This window comes from Corapipo altera, unplaced genomic scaffold (genome assembly GCF_003945725.1).
Source record: "Corapipo altera isolate COAL_440 unplaced genomic scaffold, ASM394572v1 55, whole genome shotgun sequence".
Taxonomy (NCBI): Eukaryota; Metazoa; Chordata; class Aves; order Passeriformes; family Pipridae; genus Corapipo; species Corapipo altera.
Genome location: NW_020884882.1, coordinates 301,569 through 323,456, shown reverse-complemented (window position 1 = coordinate 323,456; position 21,888 = coordinate 301,569). Strand labels below are relative to the sequence as shown.

General features: G+C 48.3%; 1 protein-coding gene across 4 annotated transcripts in view; it reads left to right on the top strand.

Annotated features, from left to right (window-relative positions):
* The window catches only part of IP6K1 (inositol hexakisphosphate kinase 1), a 37,529-nt gene extending 15,895 nt beyond the window's left edge, over positions 1-21,634 (top strand). For 3 of the 4 annotated variants that reach the window (XM_027640448.1, XM_027640446.1, XM_027640447.1), the window contains 5 exons: positions 13,174-13,519; positions 15,844-16,054; positions 16,642-16,826; positions 18,104-18,279; positions 19,135-21,634. In XM_027640448.1, coding sequence (XP_027496249.1) covers positions 13,297-13,519; positions 15,844-16,054; positions 16,642-16,826; positions 18,104-18,279; positions 19,135-19,644 — 1,305 coding nt within the window. In that variant the 5' untranslated portion in view covers positions 13,174-13,296 and the 3' untranslated portion in view covers positions 19,645-21,634. The remainder of the gene's footprint in view (positions 1-13,173; positions 13,520-15,843; positions 16,055-16,641; positions 16,827-18,103; positions 18,280-19,134) is intronic. The other variant, XM_027640449.1, reaches the window with a different exon arrangement.
* The last annotated feature ends 254 nt before the right edge of the window (positions 21,635-21,888 follow it).

The following is a 21,888-nucleotide window of genomic DNA, read 5'->3' as shown; positions in this document are numbered from 1 at the left end:
TGCTTTACATCTGTCACTATTAAGTGACAAGGGAAATGATTCCTAATTATGTTGTCTAGGGATGATTCAGGACTTGCTCTATAGATTCCATTCAGAAGTGTCCAAATGGTGTCTTGTTGGAAGGTGGGAAAAAAAAAAAAAACACAAACCAAAGGAATGGGGGAAAATTGTCCTCAAATTTTTAGTTCCTGGTGTCTGTGAAAAAGAAGGATTTATGTAACTGAATGTGCTGCATTCTGCTCCTTGGCTTTCTGTTGGAGGTGCCAGCGTGTTCTTGCTGCTCCTCACTTCTTGACAGCACACCTGGGCTTAGTGCTCGCCAAGGCTCTGGTTTGGTACATGAGCTGTGGAGCTGTGAACTGCATTCACTAGACTTGCCCTAATTTTTTAGCATGTGATGATCCTGTATTCAGTCTTTCCTTGATTAAATGTCTGCTTCCAGGGGGAGTCAGCAGCCTGCATGTGCAGATAAGCTGAACTGGGATTTGAGCAGGGAAGCACTGGGCAGACTTGCAGCTTGGGTGTGTGACAGCCACAAAGAGTCCCCTCCAAATACCACTCTCTGTGGCTTTCTCTTCTTGCATTAGAGGTTCCATTTGAAGTTGAGCAGTGATCACATAAATTCTTCTAATATCTCTCTGCTGATAGGAACAAAGAGACAAGACATTATGTTAATGTGTAATATTGGTGGGGCCGGTAGCTGAGCTGAAGTCTCCCAAGGGTAGGACTCATAATCCTCTTAAAGGAGAGGGGAATCAAAGAGGCTTTGGAGGTCACCTTTTGTGGGGTGAGAAACAATCCCTGTGCAAAGCTCTGCACCTCTATGATCAGTTCCTCTCCCTTTTTCCTATGTCATCTGCCAGCAGCAGAAAATAGATCTAGATGAGTCCTGCAAGAGTCTTGACCCCTCTGAAACTCCTCCTGCCTCAGGTTTGACTACCTGCCAGAAGACAACTGTGTGTTTATGGGTTGATAATCTTATGTGACAGTGTTACAAAGTCTTACTGTATACAGATACTTGTCTGTTACTGGAGAGGCACTCAGAGCTTGCTTTGATCTAAGTGGGACCATATGCTTCTGCTTAGCACTGCAGCTTCAACACAGTTTTATGTTCACCTTATATTTTACTTGTATTGGAGAGTTGTGAAAAATTCAGATGTCTAAATGGAGTCCTAAGTTATCACTTTAGTGTATTTTCTGAATGTTTAAAACTCCTTTAATATTAATATTTGATACTCAAAGAGCAATACTTTCAATCCTAGTGTCTTTGACAGGTCAAGAATTTATTAAGATGGACTTTTTGACTGTGATTTGTGATATTTTAGCAATTTGTTGGGACAGAGATGTAGCATTTGCTCATGAACATACTGTTTTCTTTGAAAGACTTACTTGTTTTGCAAGATTGTCGAAGTGCAATGGAAACTTGCTGCTTATTCAAGAGACAGTCACAACTCCATCTCTGAATTTTGGAGTAGTGAATTGTGTATGGAAGTGACCCAGACTGTCCTTTGAGTGTGCTTGTCCTCCAAGTGGAAGCAAGATGATGAGCAGCAATTGAATTTGCTGCATCTCTGAGGCAAAACTGGGTCTTCCAGGAATCCCCAATTTGATCAGTGCTGTGTCCAGAGTGAGGTGTTACAAGCAGTGATGAGAACTGGCTACAACAGATGTTGATCATGAGAAAATGGGTGTCAGGCTAAAGTCATGAAAAATACCTGATGAATAAAGGAAGTTCTTCTGAGGAGACCCTAGAATGTCACTACTGTTAAGGTATTGCTGTGCACAGCAGATGAGTGGTAGGTGTTGGCACAAGAACCCTTTTATGGTGAGACAAGGGACAAATTACTGGTTCCAGCGTCCTGTCACCTTCAGTGTTGTTGCAGCTCCATTGCTTCACAGTAACTGCTGCAGTGGTTTCCTGCCCAGAGCTCTTTAGATGGATCAGCTCTTCCTTCCTAAAAAGCTTGGTTGTGCAAAAGTGGTCAGCTTTCTGAAGTGACTTTCTTAATGGTTTAACCAAGGTAAAGAGAGCCTTGGACATAACCCAGGCAGCAGTTTCTAAGAATTCTTTGTTGTTCATGAATCGGTGTTGTTTGTATAATGTTGTTGTCACTGTTCCTCCTGGCTTTGATCCCTGGTACTGCTTACACATGCTGCTGCCGTTTGTCATGCCCTACTTAATCACAACAGGCTGTTTCTCACTCTCCCCTATGTATTTTAGTAGCTCTTTTGCTCTGGAAATGGTGCTGGTAGCAAATAAATTAAAGATTTATTTTTGAGGAAGTAGGGCATTTTAAATATTAATGGTGTGTTGTGGAAGATGAAAACATGAAGAATTAGATTGCTGATTTTTTAATGCACGATTTAAATCTTCTGAATAAAACTGGTTTTGTATAACTATTATGTAGTTTTGTTGTGATATTTTATGTATGTTGAATAAGAGAGCATCTTCACAGTTGCTTGAAGTTGAACTTTTGCCTTGCCTTGGTTCCCACTTCTCATATCTTTTGAGGCCAGGGGCTTGCTGAATCTCATGGTCAGATCTTTTAGGGACCTGATCCATCTGAGTACTAAAGGCTTTTAGTGTAGTTTTATATATTGCTGTTTTGGTTTCCTACCCACTTGGGTGTTTAATCTGCTTGCCTGCAGAAATGCTGATGCTGGTGTAAAGATGATGTCAGGAGGGGTGAGAAAGTTGAATGATCTTTCTGCTGGGAGTGACAACTCACATCTCCTTAAAGCTGGGGTGAGACTGTTCTCAGCGTGTGGTTGCAGGGCAGTTGGAGCTGGATGGAATTGGCTCTGCTACTCTTGTGCCTGCCCTTGCCCTGCTGAATGATTCTTCCCTTTTACTTTCGTTGGGCACTGGCACTAAACCAGTTCAGGAAGCCACATTGGCAAAAACAACTTGTCTTTTTTTTTCCGGGTTAACTTTTTTGCCGGGCTGGTTTCTGAGCAGGATCAGTGAGTGCCAGTGCTGACTCAGGACAGACAATGGGTTTGAAGAGTGCTGACTTAGATTTACTTAAGCTGTGATGGAACTATACCCTCAGATGCATTTTAAGGAACAAAGGGTAAGGTTTGCTGGATAGCAGTTTTTTTTTTAGTTTTGTGTGTCTTTGTGGATTCATGTGGTGACATCTACAAAAAGGGCTGCTGGACAGCTTAGAGACTGTGATTTTTGCCTTCTAGAGCAGACACAACAGAAACTGTAGAAATCTTGTTTCCTGAAGCTGTTTCATTAACATGCTTCCTACTCTGTTCTAGAAGTCAAGCTTTAATGGTTATTCAGTCTTTTGTGCCTTGTTTTTGATGAGAAGGCCTTGCACAATGCTGTCTGTCTGATGTGGGTACCTGTCACCAGCTGAAAGCAGAGAACTGAGAACCAAGTCCTTCCCAGTAGGTTCCCAGGCAGTCATCAAATAAGAAGTACTTTCAGTTGGTTTTGTTTCAAACAGCATTTGAGCTGATAATTTGGGAAACTTTCAGCCTGTTTCTCTCATGGTCAATTCTAGAGTATACTAGCATGGCATCATTGCTTAGTGCTTATCTTGGTTTTCAGTATTTCTTCTTGTATTTCCCTGTTCAAATAAAAATTCAGCTGCAATTGAAAGAGTTGCCAAAACTGCAGATAGGCTCCCCACTCTTTAAATGTCAGTCTTCAAATCAGTGGGAATTTGCACATCACGTAGGCTTGCTTTTTTTGAATGGAAGATCACCAAGACAGTTAGTGGTTATGCAATTTCTGGGAGAGTTTTGTTTCAGAACTTGGCCCAAAGCTGTTCATTCGCATTAGTGACTTGGTTAGTCATGTTTTTATATTTATTTCAGCATGCAGACTGCAAAAATGACATATAATTTTGGACAAGCAACAGCTTAAGGGAGTTCAGTAGCTCGGGATACGCATCAGTGTGACCTCATTTTGTCTCATTAAAGAGACCCTCCACACGGTTGGAGGCAGCAATAAAGTCCCCTACGTGCTCAGTTTAGTAAGTGATCCTGTTCTGCAGCAGCCGTGAAACAAGAGGTGAGCTGGGAATGCAAACCTTGGCTTCAGGCACAGGGATAACCACCAGTAATTCAGGCACCTTGTGCTGATACAACTGTTTGTACAGCTGCACAATGGATGGGGGATCTGACCAGGGTTGAAAAGTAATCCTTAAAAACAACAAAACAAAGCGCTGGTTTATTTTTTACTGTGATCAGTTCCCTAATTTGATCCATGGTGAGGCTGCAAACAGTTGTACCAGCGCAGCAGGGTCGAGTGGGAGGGTGCTGGTGCAGCTGCCAAAGGATTGCCTGTGTAACCATGGCCTGAAGAAGTAACCAGAGGAGGAGTTAGACACTGATTTGGCTTGATTGGTGCTAAAAGGAATCTCGGCATAGTGTTGGGTGGGCTTTTAGAAAGCCAGGCATTTGGTTGGAGTTGGTTTCATTGTGGAGGATCACTTTAGAGAGCAAGCAAGATGAGCAGTTGTTTCCACCCCAAAATCTGTCCTGTTTTACCAGACTAGAGAGAACATGGTGGATGAATAGTCTCAACATATACTTTTTCCTTGTGCAGACCAAGCTTTTGATGTGTGTGTGTATGCATATGATGTATGAGAGAGCTGTAGGCCTAGCTGTTCACTTTAGTTTTCTTCCTTAATTCAGTGTTTTTACACGTTCTGAAAGCAGAAAAGAAATGATGAAGTGCAGGTAGATGAAACTTTTTTACTTTACTTTCAATTTCAAATAGACTTTATATCTTGTTTTTCTGTGTAGGTCTTGTTTTTTCCTCTTTTGTGTTTTCATTTATCTTCCCTTATTTCTTATGAGATGGTGGAGGGCAAAGAGCCAGAAAACACCCCTTCTTTCTCTGGTAGCCCACATAAGTTCTGAAAGTGTGTGCCCTTGCTCTTGAGTTGAGGGGGTTGACTGTTTTTCCTGTTGCAGAATCCCACTTTGGCATCTGTGCTTTGCTTTCTGTGTGTGGCAGGTGTAAGATGCAGCACATTGACTGTTCCTTTCAGTTCCTCTCAGTCACCCTCTCAAGCCTGAAAACGTCTTTTATTGCCGCACAAGTACTTCCTTTTCCTGCAATTTTTGGTGATTTTGCTGGTTTCCTCTTTCTTATGCAAGCTGGGAGGATCTTGTCCCGTATTCCCACCAGCATTCCAGGTTTGTCTACTGGCTAGGAGCCTGAGGGGCGCAAGGCTGAGGTGCACAACCATTTCTCCTTTTCCAGTCTGTGTGGAGGTTGAGTGGGAGCTCAGGCTCCAGAGGGGTTTGTACACATGTGTGATGACAGCATCTTTCAGCTTGCAGGACAGCAGTTACTCTGTAGGTGATGGGGCCATACTGACTTCCCTGGCTCTGGCCTGACACCCCCAAGGGCTTCTGGGGCATTTTTAACCAGGAGAAGATGAGGTAAGGACTTGGGAGGTGACAGTTTTTCTCTTCACCCTGAGACCTGCTTGCCTGATTGCGGTGGATTCTCCTCTGTTTGGTGGGGCTGCCCCAGCACTGAGCAGTCCTTCTCAGTGCCATCCATCCAGCTAAGCTCCCACAAAATCACACCTTCCTCCTCTGTGCCAGCAGTGGCTCGCTGTGCAATGTGTTGGTCCTCTGGTTCAGCACAACCATCACCAGCTCTGACTCATTCTCTTGCTGTCAGCAGATTAGTGTGTGGTGCATTTACCTGCTCACCTGTCCCACCTTCCAATGCTGTTGAGGTTGTAGAATTTGGTACCCACAGCTGGCATGAAAGTTGTGCACTTTGAACACTGGTTCCTGGACGTTCCTCCTCGTGCTGAACTCAGCACAGTCATTTCGTCATCTTGCTACTGAGGAGGCATTTGGGTGGAGTTACCTGGATGATTGTGCAGAACTTCCTTGGGGATGTGTGGCTTATTTAAGCCTCAGTGCTGGGGAGGAGGCCATGATCTGTGACTAAAGAGCAGGTATGCTTTATTACCAGCATAAGTGAAAACTTTAAGCATAGTATTTTTTGAGGCAGGAGGTGAAATTGTTTCCTCTGCTTATTCAGTCCATAAGTTGAGTTACAAATTCTTTCCAAGTTAGTTTTTGAGCTGAGCTTCTTCAATGGAATTGGTGTGATTTTTTTTTTTTTTAAAATTTTTTCCCCTTTTCCCTAGCTCTGCTATGAATGCAAGGATTAGAGTTTTCTGCCTGTTGATGAGTTTTCTGAGCTCCATCACTAATGTGAATTCAAGAAATGTCTTTTCTTGGGTTAGGTTGATTTCTTATTGATTTTGATTGTTGAAAGTAAGTTTCTTTTTCTAACTGTCTCTGACCATTGGATTGGAGAGCTGTGCTGAACAGCAGCTTTTGCATTGGAATAATTTAAAAATAACCTGTATTCAGTGGAGACTTTTTCCTCTTTGTGAATGATATGAAGAGAAGCCAGAAATTAGCTCCCGGAAAGCCGAGCAATAAGGCCTCACAAGCATTGATCTTTTCTAAGCCCCTCTCTAGAAAGCATGTGTCATAATCTCATCTCTCCTATAAAATGCAAAGCCGATATTGGATGACCCTGCTCTCCTAGGCACAAGTTTGGAAGAAAATCTTCTGGACTGGTACCGATAAAGCAACCTTTTGTGTTGTACGTATTTGATCAGGTCTTGCTGCTATGGAAACTCCTAGGCTTGGACTGCAGCCAGTGCTTCAGAACAGAGAAGGAAGGTGCCCTTTACTACTGAGGCAGGGTGTATTTGTGGCAAGGTGCACCAGGATTTGGCAGTTTGACTCCATCTTGGTCATCCTCCCTGTCCACTGGAGACAAAGGAGTGGTGACAACCAGACCAGGGCTGGACCTTGCTCCAGCCTCCCCTTTGCAGTGACACTGATAGCAGTGACAGGGTCTGGCAGGTCCCCAGGCAGCCTGTGCCCTCCTGCCAATGCACTGCATTTCTCCAGTGAGGAAGGGGAAGCCTGGAGAAAAGAGCATCAAGGGAATTAAATCATACCATCCCTGTTACGTGCAGTCCTCTCCTGCTCCCCAGCATGATCTTATCGCAGTAGGGCCAGCTTGTCCAGCATCAGGACAAACAGGCATACAAGCTGGAAGAGGGGCCATTTGAGCCCTGGCTTTGGTTACCCTCACTTACAGACAGCTGCACGACAGATGCTCACAAAATGTTGCAGAGTACCTGCTCCATATGTTGTTGAACGTGACAGACCTTCCCTGTGCACTGTTGAGTGCTAAGGGTTTGGCGTAAAAAAACCCAGAAAAACAAAAACCAGAGAGAAGCTACCACTGTAGCATGCCAGGGTGAGAAAATGGCTATTGTTTGTGTCCTGGATCTGGATCCCTAGCAAGGACTTCCTGTACCTCTTCCCCCTCCCCCCAGAAAGCATGCCATGCTTTATGCATAGGTGACAGCAGAAGGGCCTTTGCAATTCTTGCTAATCTGACCTCTAAGAAAAAAGCCTTGTTCAACCCCAGATCTAGGCACTGGCTTTAGCGAGTGGTTTCAGCATTCCAGCCAGAGTTAAAAGTGCATGGCTCAGCCTCTCTTTCTTCAGAAAGAGCTGAAAAGGCTTGGCTTCCGCTCCTTTCTTAGGAAGAGGATAAAATTCTTGGTCTCGCCGGCTGCTGGCAGAAGTGCTGAAGCTTTGTGGTCAGTGTGATACAAGTATGGCACAAATAGTCTGTCACGGTTTAACCCCAGATGGAAACTCGGCCCCACAGCCACTTGCTCACTGCCCTCCCGGTGGGATGGAGAGAGAATGGGAAGGGTAGAAGTGACAAAACCTCGTGGGTTGAGGTAGAGGCAGTTAAACAGGTAAAGCAAAAGCTGCGTGCACAAGCAAAGCAAAATAAGGAATTCATTCCCCAATTCCCATGGGCAGGCAGGTGTTCAGCCATCCCCAGGAAAGCTGGGCTTCATTGCAGTAACAGTGACTTGGGAAGACAAATGGTATCACTCCAAACATCTCCCTTTTTCTTTCCCCAGGTCTGTATGCTGAGCATGACACTGTATGGTTTGGGATATCCCCTGTGTCAGTTGGGATGTTACCTCCCAGCGTCTTGTGCACCCCCGGCCCCCTCGCTGGTGGGGTGTTGTCAGAAGCAGAAAAGGCCTTGACTTTGTAAGCCCTGCTCACCAATAACCAATCAACACTATTTTCAGCACAAATCCAAACCATGCTCTCATACAAGCTACTATGGAGAAAATTAACTTCCCGGATAAAACCAGCCCATACTCTTCCTTCAGATCTCTAGGAGACAGAAGCGTAGGGTACACCTGAGGACTTTTACTGCAAGCTTAATTTTGGTTTCCTTACTGTAGGTTCAGTCAAGCTCTGTGTTAGAGTAGAACAGGCTCTTTCCTTGTGCACAGTCCAGCAGTTTGTGCATTTGTGCCCTGTAGTTGAGGCAGGAAGAGTATTGGTGAAGGAATCTCAGCTCATGGCACCGGCTGGAGTGCACCCATTTGTGGCTATTGTCCTTTCCATGCCCTTCTTCATTGCAGTTCCTGCCCCAGCTTCACTGCTGGCATTCTCTTCCTCAGCTAGCATTCTCCAACAGCTTTCCCTAAGACTTCCATTTCACTTCTGGTGCATGCATGTAGATTGTATTCTGCTTCCTGGCCTCGATCTGACGAGCCACATTTGCCGTGGTAAAAGCAGCCTGTTGAAAAAGGAGTATTTGGTAGTAGTTCAAGTGTTGGACAAGATGCAGGGGAAGGCTCAGGATTCAGAGCTGTGTGCTTAAGCAGTCTGGGAAGGTTTGTAGCTTCCTGGATACCACGATGGCCAAATGTTTCTGGTTACATCCTAAGCGTTACTGCAGGTTCTTGGAGAGTTGAGTTCTCTGCCCGGGTCCCAGGGCTCTTCTCCATTTACTGCTGACTAGACAGACATGTCTCAGACCTGTGGGTCAGCTTTTGTGCTGGGAAGTTGATCTCATAGCACAGTGGGAGACACTTTTTTTTTTTTAATAGACTGGGTTTTCTTTAGTAAAGCTGGCTCACCCAGTCCAGCCTGACTAGAAACCACCTTGCTTTTCAGCACGGATGGTGCTTCTCTTTGCTAACGAGTCACCAAGAACCCACTGGCCAAATGCTGTAGTCCTCTTGCCTGGTATAATGATTTTTCCTGTTCTTGTGCTTTGCTCCTGAGTGCTCTGAGGTTGTTCAGGGAACCTGCAACTTGTGCCGTTGTGACGTTGAGGTCTGTGTTTATCCCTCACCTGTGGCTCGGCTCCAGAGTCGTCAGTGGCCATCTGCCTTTGCCTCCCTCAGGGCCTGGGGCTGGCCACAGTCCGAGGAGGGGCTGCAAAGGTGCATGTGCAAGCTGCTTACGGCAGAGGCACGAGTCAGCAGTGCTTAGTGCAGGCAACTTTCTCACTGTGTAATGCATCACAGCTTAAAATGTTTGTTCTCCTTTTTATTTAGGAAAATAGCTTTACTAGTGAGTCACGAGGCATTGCCAGCATTCCCATGCAAGACTGCTTATAAAGAGTAGGAGGATCAGCATTGTGGTGCACTCTGCAGTAATTCTCACACCCATCTGCCCTCACCTTTTGAGGCTAAGGTTTCTGACACCTGAAGTTACACCATCAAAGAGGACAGGTTTGGTGCTGGTCTGGCAAGATCTTCACCTGTAGTCTTCAGTCAGGGTTCAGTGGTGTTTAAGAGGTGTCTGGCTGGGTCTTCAAGAGCACAGCACTGTGTCTGTGCAGGGACATATTCCCTGCTGGAGAGTGATGTCAGTTTTGGGGACAGGATTTACTCCCATTAATGGTTAGGAAAAACAGTTACCTTGTGTGTCTCCCTGAATTTTGTTTGGAAATGTGCTTTACTACAAGAAAACACATCTTATTGCTGCTCTTTATGCCCATCCTGCTAAAAATGAGGTTTGCAGTTCAAATTTGGAGCTGATACACTGACAGACAGGTGTCTAGACTTAAATATTGTAGAGCAAATTCTCTTCCAGTACAAGAGTCTTTTACTGGGGAGGATAATGAAATATGAGATGTGGTATGTCCTTGAGTAGTCATGGATAACTCTGCTCCTGAACCTCATCCCCCACATCTCCAGAGTCTGGCTTAATGGGAGATCTATCTCACAGTCTGCCAGAAGAGGGGAGGCTAAACTGACCTGGATGTTTTACTGCTGTTTGAGCTATAGTGGTGGTTTTGGAGGATACCAAAGGGTCTGCTTGGATGAACTGGTATCCCTCAAGCTGTTTCTTGGACTGTGCTCTGCATTTTGTAGTTTAATTGGAAGGGCTCTGAATTTTATAAGCCAGCTAAAATAGTTGAACCCATGCCTTTGTTTAACAGACGAAGGATGAGTAATATTTAGGACTTCAGATAGTTTTCTGCTTTATATTTGTTTGAAACTGCTGGGATTCTTCTGTCTTTACTTGTGGATAGTGTCCATGTTTAGTAATAACCCATTACTTTGAGTTAGTTTGATGAAAAACACTGAACTGTATCTGAGCTATAAAGTGTCTGTTTCTTAAGTCCTGTAGACATCTTGCTCTTTAAAAATGTTGTTTCTGAAATGCTGCTTGCCACAAAATATTTTTTCTCACGTTCATTTGTACATGGGAAACTGCCTGTACTGCTGTTTCTTGAGAGTGCGTGGATGAATGTGTGGAGCAGTAACTGGGTTTAGACTCTCTCCCCACTTCATGCCCAGCTCCTTCTCTTGTCTCACAGCCCCTCAGAATGTTTTGTTTCTGTGGCTGTCACTTCTTTCCAGGGTGCCTGCACATCCAAAACTTGTCATGATGAGTTTATTTTGGTGGTGCTGGGGCCTTTGGCAGTGAGCCCAGGGCATTTGGTGGCTGCGGGGGCTTTCCCAGGAGCTCTGGATGAGTGTAGTCACCTCACAGGTATCTCTAGGCCAGAGGACAAGGCTTGAGGGACTTGGCAGAGTGGGTGGCTGCTGTCCTCAGAATGATTCAGGTGCCATATGCTTCCTGTTGCTCACTTTTAGGAAAGAAGGCTGCTGAAAGTAGGATTCAGATCTCTTGCTTTGGTGACCAAAATCTGCCTGTAGCCTGCAGGTGAGGCATCTGTAACTGAGAACAGTCACTGTCGGCCTTGGGGGTGTCTGTGATCTCCATCTGAAGTTAGTGAAGGGGTCTGCAGCTGATGAATCTGCTTGTAATGCCCCCCCTCCAAAGGATGGATAATAGTACTTCCTTCAGTCACTGGCAAAACGGAGACCCTGAGACACTTCCAGTGAAAACTGAGACTTGTACCAGAGCTGAGAGTCAGGTGCATGTCTTCTGAGTATGGCAATTACTGTTGTCACACTTGCAAATCTCTTATTTCTCTTGTCCCGTGAAGTTTAAACTACAGGAAGATGTGAAGTTAAACTTGTCCTCTGTATTGTTTGGAATAACTGAAAACTGCTTTAGTCACTGGCAAAATAAAAGAAACCGAGTCCAAGACGAAGCTACATCAGGAAGGGGAGACTTAAGTCTGTGAAGCATTTGTCTGGAGTCTGTGGAGTGCTGGCCTGTTGCAGATGCTGGCGCCTCGTTTATTCTGGGATATGAACTGCCTTAAACCCAACTAAAACATCTCTGAGGGAAGCAAGCGTCTGCAGCTGAAATTTCTTCTTGTTGATAAAGCAAATAAGCCAGAGGAGAGAAATCCCCAGCATGTTTTTGTTTGTGATATGACTTAGGCTTTGAGTGAGTGTAGGAGACAGACTTTGAGGGGATACCTTGAATAGACTTTGATATCAGTTGCTACAGAGAGGGACCATCTGTGGGTTTTTTTCCCTCCTATTCCCTGGCCCCTGCCTTAAAAGCCAGCTAAATATTCACATTGTTCCCCTTAGACTGAATGTGGTTGTGTGGTCATGTAACCACAAAAGGAAATGTTTTCTGTCAGCTCAGTGAGATGATTCAACTCAAATGTACGTACACTGATACTATCCCAAAATCCAGTGCGAGGGAGTGAGCGGGAATGTGCGGGTAGGGAGAGGGAAGCATTGTCCTGCTGCAGGGAGCTTTTGGGTTAGATTGGGTTAAACGTGTTATGAACATATCAGCCCTCCTTTTGAATCTCGTGAGCTGCATCTCTGACATGATTGAATTGGAGAGGAGGGAGCAGAGCCTGTGTTCATCCAGAATTTCCCCCGGCCATGCAGTGTTGTGTAGCTGTGGAGACATCCCGTGGCCAGATGAGGAACAGCCTGAGCCGTGTCTCTAGTTCAGGCCTCCAGGATCCCTCAGTTCTTAAATTACTGCCCTTGGCTGTCGCTGTGCTAAGAAACTGGAAATTTGATGCATTCGGAAACTCGAGTCACCACATGGTTCTTGTACCAACATTTGGATAACTCATCGTTGTAAGGAAATCCTGTGACATTTTCCCCAGCAGTCTCAGGATCAACTATGATCTAAGCTGTAAAGGGCAAATCATCTGGAGAGAATTTGGGCAGCTTTACTTTTCCATCATCCTGTTGCTGTGCTGGGCACTCTGCAAACATTAAAAGAGCATCTGCTTCTCCAAAGCACTTGTAATCTCATTTGGACTTAGCAGTGTGTCTCACCTACCTCTAGAGATCAGGGACTTGTGCGTGTAGGTGCTGTAACGCGTCAGGAAATAGTTGTTGTCCTGAGGGGCTTGGAGTAATGAAGGAGAGAATCTGAGAGTCTTTCATGTCAGTGCTTGAAGGGAAGTGAGCAGTAAAGGAGGAATAGTGCAAGAGTGGGAGGTGAACAGGAATTATTTCGTTGTTTAGATGTTAAAAATGCAGATGCACAAGGAGTGAAACTCAGGTTCTGGAAATGTTTGTTCTGCCTGTGTCAGTCACCGTTAACTGATAGGCAGCTGTGAGCTTGGTTTTAATTGGGCTGCAGCTCACAGTTTGTGCTCCATTATCACATTGCCTTCCTGATAAAATGAACAAGGAAGGAAATAGTATTTGCTAAAGATGTGAAGCTCAGAATAGCTGTATCTCCTCCTTTCCCTGTCTGCTGTCAATCCTATTGGAGAAGCTCTGGATGGGACTGCCTCCGGAATTAGCGTGTGTTTACCTGTAGGATTAAAAACATGGTGAGGAGCATGCTGGAACAAGCAGGATGTAAATAGAAAACAGAAGAGGAACAGATATGGATATAAATAAATACTAAAACCTTTTCCAAGCGAACAGGGAGCGAATGTAAGGGGTCCTTTAACAGGAATTTCTTTTGCTCTTTCAGATCACTGCAAGGAAGCAAAGTGCCAGGATTTTCCCCCTGTGGCTGCCTGACTGCTGCTGAGCTACCCCTCCCAGCCCATGTGGCTCTCCCCATGCTCCAGGAGTGCAACTGGTGCTCAACGCAATGTGTGTTTGTCAAACCATGGAAGTGGGCAAGTATGGCAAGAATGCCACTCGATCTGGAGACCGGGGGGTCCTGCTGGAGCCTTTCATCCACCAGGTGGGTGGCCACAGCAGCATGATGCGCTACGACGACCACACCGTCTGCAAGCCCCTCATCACCAGAGAGCAGCGCTTCTACGAGTCTCTGCCCCCGGAAATGAAGGAGTTCACACCCGAGTACAAAGGTGAGGCCTCTCGTCAGTCCACAACACAGTTAACGTGCTTCAGGAACCCGCCCTTCCATTTTCCTGCAGCTGCTGCTATCGTGCTGTCTTTTGGTGTCATTTTATTTGTTCCTTGTAACTCTCTTTCGCAGGCTAATAATTTGATAGGAGCATTTGGAAAGGAGGAAGTATTTTGGTTTTTGTAGGCACGGAGTTAAATCCGTTCCTCTTTCAAGACAGAGAATGTGCAGTGTGACAGTTGTAGTCCACAGCTTAAGGTTATGGATGTGTAACTGAAGTAGTTTCATTACCAAGTTATTGTCAATTACAGCCTTGACCTTGAGCTAATGAAGTTAGATCATATACTGAACATTTGCACGTTCCAGTTCGGTAATTTATTGCTTCCTTATTCCATCTCTTTTATGGGCCTGTATCAGCAAGCTGCTAAAGCAGGAAACATGGCTTTCCCAGCGCTGAGGTGAAGCCTTGTCCCCAGCTGCTTTGAAGGAGTGGAATTTTCCAGTGCCCTTGCTGTTGTAGATTGGCAGCTCAGCTGTGTCTTTCGGAAGCTTGATACGCTTCCGGCCGCGTGCGTTCATGTTCAGGATGGTGATGCGGGCAGGTAGCCTTCTGGGGGGCTCAGCATTCCTGTTCCCTCTGCTTCTTTGTCTCCAAGTGGCACTGGGAAAGCGGTGCTTCATGGGCAGCTGGGACCACCATCTGCTCGGGAGCACTTTGGATCTGGCTGCAGCCTGACGCTCTCAGAGCAGTGTCAGTTTACCTACCCGTGTCTGTGTGCAGGTCATGCATGAGGGATGCAGTCTCCAACAGATGGGTCCTCTTGTACCCTTCAGCCACTCTGAGGCTGTGCAGTGCTCTAGTGTCCCATCAGGAATCCCACTGAAGCCTGTGTAGTTCCTAGAATCATGTCAGGCTTTCCTAGGGAAGTGTGTTTAAAACCAGTGAAGCTGGTAGTCCAGATGGAGATCTGTCTTTTTGAAGCCAGATACTTCCTGGTAGCCTAAAGGCATAGGATGTGCACCTCTACCTCAGTGTGGGATTTCATCTGGGGGTCCTGTGCAGTTTCCTGACAGTCTCAGAAATTGTTCCTACTGATCTGGGAGAGAGGAATATTGGGGTGATATTTGCTGTCTGAGCACTCAGATGTTACTGAAAGACTTCAGAGAGATATCTCGAGGAGCGTGTGCAGGCAGCCAGAGCACTTGAAGTGGCATTTATTTAGTGACATGCTGGAGTCCTGAGCTGCTGTGGAGTTGTGTTTGAGCCACCTGAACTTTGTTAAGCATTGTCATGTGCAGATTCGGAGAAAGGAAGTACACAATTGTCTGCATCAGCTGAGCAGGACAAGGTTTCCTCACATTTGTGATGAATCATTTGATTCAGTGGATCTCTCGTTTGGTGCTCCTGGCAGCTATTCAACACTGGTGACAACCTAATGAAATATTTTGTCATTGCACATCAGGAGATGGGCCGATGGCCTAATTTTTGGGGCTGGAGGAGTCCCAGATATGAAGATGTCAGTCCTAACTGGAAGTGTCAGCTGTCCTGCTCTGTGGCTGACCAGATAGACATGTTCTGAGTCTGTGCTGTGATAAATCCCTTGGACTGTGGTGCTTTCCAGGAGCCTTCAGAAGGTAGAACTGGACAGGACACACACAGTCCTGCTTGCCTGCACCTGGCTGAGGTAGTTACACTTTTATTGCTAGGGAGCCCTGGGACCTTGCAGATCCCTTTTCTGTGAGACTGGCTGACTTGTGATAAGAGTGGCAGGTGTCACCTCAGCCTTAGGGCTCTATAGTTCATGGCTCTGATGCTGGAAAGCTCCTTTAGCAGAGAAAGCACAGTCCTGCTTGGCCATTGATGTCCCTGTCAACAGCAGGAACACTTCTGCAGGACATAGGTACTTAGCCAAAGAACTAGATACTTACTTCATATGCTTCGCTCCCAATCAGCATCTTGGCAGACTGTGCTTGACTCTCTCCAGTTTGACGACATTTGCTGCAAGACTGAAGGAAGGAAATAATCACACCCTCAGCCTACCAGCTGCACTTTTGTCCTTGTTTCCTGTGGTGGCAGAGTTTCCCCCGCTGCCTCCAACTGTTCACTCAGGTAGTGGCGCAGAGAACTCTAAGGGGGTTTTTTTCTCTGTGCTATGCTAACAACAGTCGGGTTCTTGTAGTCTTAAACCCCTTTTATTTACTCTGGGTTTGCTCTGCTGCTCTGTGAGCTGCATTTTCCTCCCTGCTGCTGAACATTTGGGTGCTAGTGGTTGTATATTCCCCTCTGCGGAGAAACAGAACTGACACATCGCTTCTCCCTTGCAGGTGTGGTATCTGTCTGTTTTGAGGGAGACAGCGATGGCTACATTAACCTGGTGGCCTATCCCTACGTGGAGAACGAGGCTCTGGAGCAGGATGAAATGCCAGAGAGGGACCAGCCCCGGCGCAAGCACTCGCGCCGGAGCCTTCACAGGTCAAGCAGCGGCACCGAGCACAAGGAGGAGAAGCCTGGCCTGGCCAGTGACAGCACTGAAAGGTAAAACTTTGAGGGCCCAGTGCCAGCAAGATGAGTGGGATATCTCTCTTCCTCACTCCTTTGGTTGAGGATGTTTTGCACTTCCATATGGTGGCCAGGCTGTCATGCACTTGCTGGCGCAGCACGGTGTGGCACTGCAAACTCTGTCAGGAGTTTCACTGGGTTCAGGACCAGCTCGTCCACATGAAATGTTTCTGACACAGGAAACATTGTGTATGAGATGTGGCAGTGTATGAGATGTGGAACCAAAGCATTTGGAGCAGATTAAAACAGAGGTTTCTTCCCAGGGTACTGTGAATATGGGTCTCTGCCTCCTCTCACCAGCCAGAGCTCCCTGAGAAGCAAGTGTTCCTGCTCACTTGTATCAGTTAGGGTACAGCCTAACAGAGTTGTTAGATAGACCAGATCTTTGAGTGTGGGTCCACAGCCCAGGATATTAGTGAGGATTTGCTCATAAGAAGGGTTGTGTTGTGTGCAGCAGAAGGAACAAACTTCTGGTTGTGTGCCAGGGGGAGGATGTGACAGTCATAAGTACCTGGAGAACTCGTGGATTCCAACAGGCAAGTTTGTTCTGTTCTTTACACCAGCAGCATCCAGGAATCGAAGAGTCCCAGGGTGGACTTGCACATCCACTCAGATGTTCCATTTCAGATGTTGGATGGGAACAGTGGTCTGAGCTCTGAGAAGATCAGCTATAACCCCTGGAGCCTGCGCTGCCACAAGCAGCAGCTGAGCCGCATGAGGTCGGAGTCCAAGGACCGAAAGCTGTACAGTATCCTTTGGGAAGCACAGCTGGGTGTGTCAGATGGGCCTGAGGCAGCTCAGCCTGCATTTCCTTTGGCACTTCTGTCCTTCACAACCACACTTGAGTTACATGTTCCTTTTTACTGTTCCTTCCTGCTTCCCGTTCTGTGACACTAATGAGTCATAGAATGGTTTGGATTGGAAGGAACCTCAAAGATCACCTCATTCCACCCCCAGGCAGTCTGACTGGCTGCTTCATATGGTTGAAGATGGTTTTTGGTGTTTTCTGTGCCTTCACAAATGATTCCTCCTGCTTTTACTGAACTTGCCAACTTGTGGGGTTATTTTGTTTCACCTGGCAGACCTTGATTCTGTTTTCCTTGCATAGAAACAAACTTACTTTTAATAGCTAAGTATTCTTCATCATTTTAACTGCTGTGGGCTTCTGCAATTCTCAAGCGTGTGCTTCAAGCCTCCAGCTTTTATTTTTAAATAGCCTGCATCACTTGCAGAGAAATCATTCTCTCTGGCTGTCCTGCCCTTTTTAAGCAGACTTCCTGATTTTTATGAAGTTCCTCTTTCAAAACCAAACACAGTTTCTCTCTTGCAGATTTAATCTAGCTGTGCTCTGTTTGCCATTTGAGGGTGACATGTTGACCTGTGCCCTGTGGGGCAAACTTTTGGGGTTCGTTTTCCTCCGTTTGGAATAAGCTGCTGCACAGAGTGCCTGGGGTGTGTTGTCAGCACCGTGCCCTGATGGGGGGTTTGCCCATTGTGTGCTGATGACTGAGGGCTCCTGTTACTGTGCTGTTTCCTGTCTTTGTCACCTCCCCACTTCCCCCCACGGGTCAGGCAGTGTTGCTGTTCTGGACAGGCCAACTCTGCTGTTACTTGAGCCTTGAGTTTTCAGTCCATGGGGATTGTATTGTTTATCCATATGGCCAAATGGCTAATTTGATTAGACTTTAAGCTCTCTCCTTAGGGATCAGCAATTCCTGCTGGCATACCATGTCCTTCCTGACACCAGTGTTTTACCCTGCTGGATTTCCAGTACACCTGCATGTGACCTCCCTGCTTACTGTTGGCCTTCCACTTTCCAGGGTGTTTTCTTCTACCAGTTGTCAGAGCCTGGGTGCCACTAATTGGATGTTGAGTTTTTCCTCACCTCCCCATACAGTTTGTCCTGTCTGTTCTTGGGTTCCCATTTCTTTGTTGCCCAGCCCTATCTCCTGCTGGCCCATGTCCCTGTCTGTGGTAGCCCTGGGGTGTCTCTGGTGGGTGAGCTCTCCTTGACATGCCTCCCAGAGTTCCTCTTGCTGGAGAACGTGGTGCATCATTTCAAGCTTCCCTGCGTGCTTGATCTGAAGATGGGGACCAGACAGCACGGAGATGATGCGTCTGAGGAGAAGGCTGCTCGGCAGATGAAGAAATGTGAACAGAGCACTTCTGCCACCTTGGGCGTGCGTGTGTGTGGGATGCAGGTAGGGATATCCCCCAGGCTGCAGGTGCTGGACATTCCTTTTTGCAGCCTCATTAAATCTCCCAGTTAGCATTTTCTGCTGAGCGCTGAATTTGAATCTCCCGCTGCAGGTAGGTACACCGGCATTCACACTATTTTTGTCTTCCTTTCTAAGCCTATAACAAAGGAACCTGCTTCTCCTGAGAGGGCTTGCTTTGTCCACAGCTTCTGTGTTCACAGACAATTAGGGGATTGTCTAATAAAATTGTTTTGTGGCTTAGTGTTCAGCCAGAATCATGATGCCTGGGGAGGGAGTTGCCTAAGATTTCCTTCTGTTACTGCACTGAGAGTTAAAAAGTTGCTCTGCTGTGGCTTAGCCCTGTGCACAAGGGTTTGCTGCTGGTGCTGTTGTGCAACGGTTGCTCCCTTCCCCACCCACAGAAGGACCTTGTAACCCAGATCTCTGCCCACAGACTCTGAAGCAATGAGGGCTTCATGTTAAACACGTGCCACATAATGGCAATAGGTGTTGGCAGCTCCCACTGACAGAGGATTGTCCGAGCTGGCCTAAGACTTTGCTGTTTAACCCTTGGGGTCAGTTGTGCCGTGCCCATGTGTGGGGCACTGGGACTGATGAGCTGCCTTTTGGGTGTCCTGGGAGAGGATCAGTGCTTGGGCACCCTGACTGCACCCATGGGATGCACCCACGAGCTGCTTTGGGATTCAGGGAACAGGCAGAGCTGTGTCCTGCTCCCTCTCCATCATGGTGGGGACAGAATAAGTTCTCTCAGCCTTGACAGTGCAGGACAGCTCAGGGTTCTGTGTGTGGCCTTAGCCTGTTGCACCCACTTGATGTGCCTTTCCTCTGGTGTTCCAGGTCTATCAGCTGGACACAGGGCATTACTTATGCAGGAATAAGTACTATGGACGCGGTCTTTCCATCGAAGGCTTCCGCAATGCCCTCTACCAGTATCTCCACAACGGCATCGAGCTGCGCAAGGACCTCTTTGAGCCTGTCCTTGCCAAGCTGCGGAGCCTGAAGGCGGTTTTGGAGAGACAGGCCTCCTACCGCTTCTACTCCAGCTCCCTCCTCATCATTTACGACGGGAAGGACAGCCGGGCGGGGACGTTCGTGGAGCGCCGGCCGGAGATGCGCCTGAAGCGGGTGGACGGCTCTGTCCCCGAGAGCCTCCAGGACGGCGGCAGCACCGAGCCCGGCTCCTCGGCACAGCCCAAGGTGGACGTGCGGATGATTGACTTTGCACACAGCACCTTCAAAGGCTTTCGCGACGACCCCACTGTGCACGACGGACCCGACATGGGCTACGTGTTCGGGCTGGAAAGCCTCATCAACATCATGGAACAGATGCGTGAGGAAAACCAGTAGCCCTGGGCTACGGCCTCTTATTCTTGTCCTGGTGGCAGGAGGAGACAAGACCACTTACTACCACAGGAAAAACACAACTTTGGTTTTAAACAACTGTATCGCTCCGTTGTTTTTAAATGTACTTGGATAGGAGAGCCGAGGGAGGCAGGATGGAAGAACTCCTCGTGCCGACCAGACGGTTCCGACCGAGCTAGCTCTGCCTGCTGGAGGAGGCTCTGTAGATGCCTGCTGGGTGTCGGGTGTCCCAGTTCTTCACTCTCTGCGTGTGCATTTTGGAGGGAGGACCTGGATATAGGGATGAGAAAGCAGGGTTGGAGCTCTGGTGTGAGGAGCCTCCTGCCTTGGGAGCTCTCGGGAGAACCTTCCCCTCAAAATTCTCCAGAGCTGTTTGGAAAGGATGCTCCACTAACGGTTGGCAGCGTCCCTGTGGCCGCCAGTGAGCAGCTCAGGTGCTGGTCCCTGTGTTCGGTGTTGCTGGCTCTGCCCTGGGTTTTGCTGATGGGGCTTTGCTTTTGATGCTGCCTTTTTCTGCTGTTTGGGCACTGTGAGTTGCCACCCCAGACACAGAAATGAAATGACCAAATGCAACCCCTGACAGAGCTGTGGCTGGGAGGGAACACCGCACACCTGGAGCTGTGCTCGAGCCCGGGGCCTGCTCCCTCTCTAATCATGACACAGGCATGGGGCTCTGAGGGAGTGACTCTGCCCTGGATCACTGACCAAGCAAACACTCAGCTCGTGAGCTAGCAATAGTATCTGTAGCAGTTAAGATGACCCCAGCTGTGCAGCGGGGCGTTTCGGACCATTTCAACCCTTCCCCTCCTGTAATGTTTGTCCCACAGGCCCTACTGAGTCTGTCCCTCCAGCACAAAGCTGCCCTCTGCTCCCAGGCCCTGCCCTCCCCACGGGCCTGGGGGTGGGTGGTGGAGGGGAAGGCTGAGGGTTAGGGCTGACTCCCTTCTCCTCCCTGAGGATCTCCAGGGGCCAGGTGAGGGGGGGACCTGGCTGAGCGGTGAGTGCCACTGCCTGCCTGTTTAGCTTTGCTTCACCGAGTCAGTCTGTCCCAAAATAAATGTCCCTTGGCCTCCCTTGAGGCATTAACATTTGATACTGTGGCCTGGTGGTACCAGACTGTACCCTGCTCCACATCACCCCCTGTTTCTGTGTTGGGGCCCCCAGATGCTCCCTCCTGCTCTCACTGACTTGTTCCATGGCGTTACCATTACCCTGGCTCCCTGCCAGGCCAGGGTCGGGTTTGGGTTGTTTTTTTTAATTCCTTCAGGAAAGCTTGTTTGGGAATACTCGCATGTCGCATGTGTGCCGACTCCGTGTGCGCGCGGGTCTCTCGGAAAGCACAGGTGCTCGGCCAGCTGCGGGCACAGATCTGTGCCACTGGGGGGGAAGGGGACAGGGGCTGGGCCAGCTCTCTCTGCCTGTTCACTTGTCCAAGCCATCACTCCCCTCCCACCCTCTTGACAAGGACCTCTATCCCTGGCACACTGCCCTGCGCTGGGTTACTTCATCGCTCCTGCGGGTCGCTGCCTTGCCAGGACTCGCAGGATTTTTTCAGGGAGCAGGTTTGCAGGAGGGACCGGGGTCGGGTGAGGGGCTAGGTGTAGCCAGCGGGTGCCCCAGGTGCCCCCAACAGCCCTGTTAGCCCCCTGGCCGTGCCCCAGCGTGGCCTATCGCTGCCCCCCTCTGCATGTCCTTGTCCCCTGTGGGCTGTGCTCGGGCAGGCCAGGCCCCACCTCCTGGGAGCCCCTTGGTGTCCCCCCGTGCCCACTCCCGCCGTTCCCACCTCACCGGCCGTGACAGACCTGCCACACTGCTGGTGCTCCGCGGGAGCCGCCTCCCTCCCCTTCGGACCAGCGCGGTGGGACTCCACAGCTTGTACATAGCCTTGGCCCCGTTTGTTTTTACATGAATAACCACCCTGTTTGTGCTTCACCAGAGAACCAAAAACCATTAAAGGAACTGTTTTTGTCCGCGGTGTGCCGTGCCTGCCTCTGCCGCGTCTGAGCGCGGGGAAGGGGTGGGGGGGGTTGGTGTTAAACGTCACCGCCCGGAGCGGGGTAGGGCCGTGCCCCTGCCGTCTTCTCCTCGGGGGAGCCCGGGCAGGGCTGCAGCCGGGACCGGCCGTGCGGTGCTGCGGCGGGGAGCGGGACCGCTCTGCCCCCGGGGCGGGCGGGAGGACGAGTGCGGGGGTGAGCGCTGGGAGTGGACGGGCGATGGAATCTGGGCGGG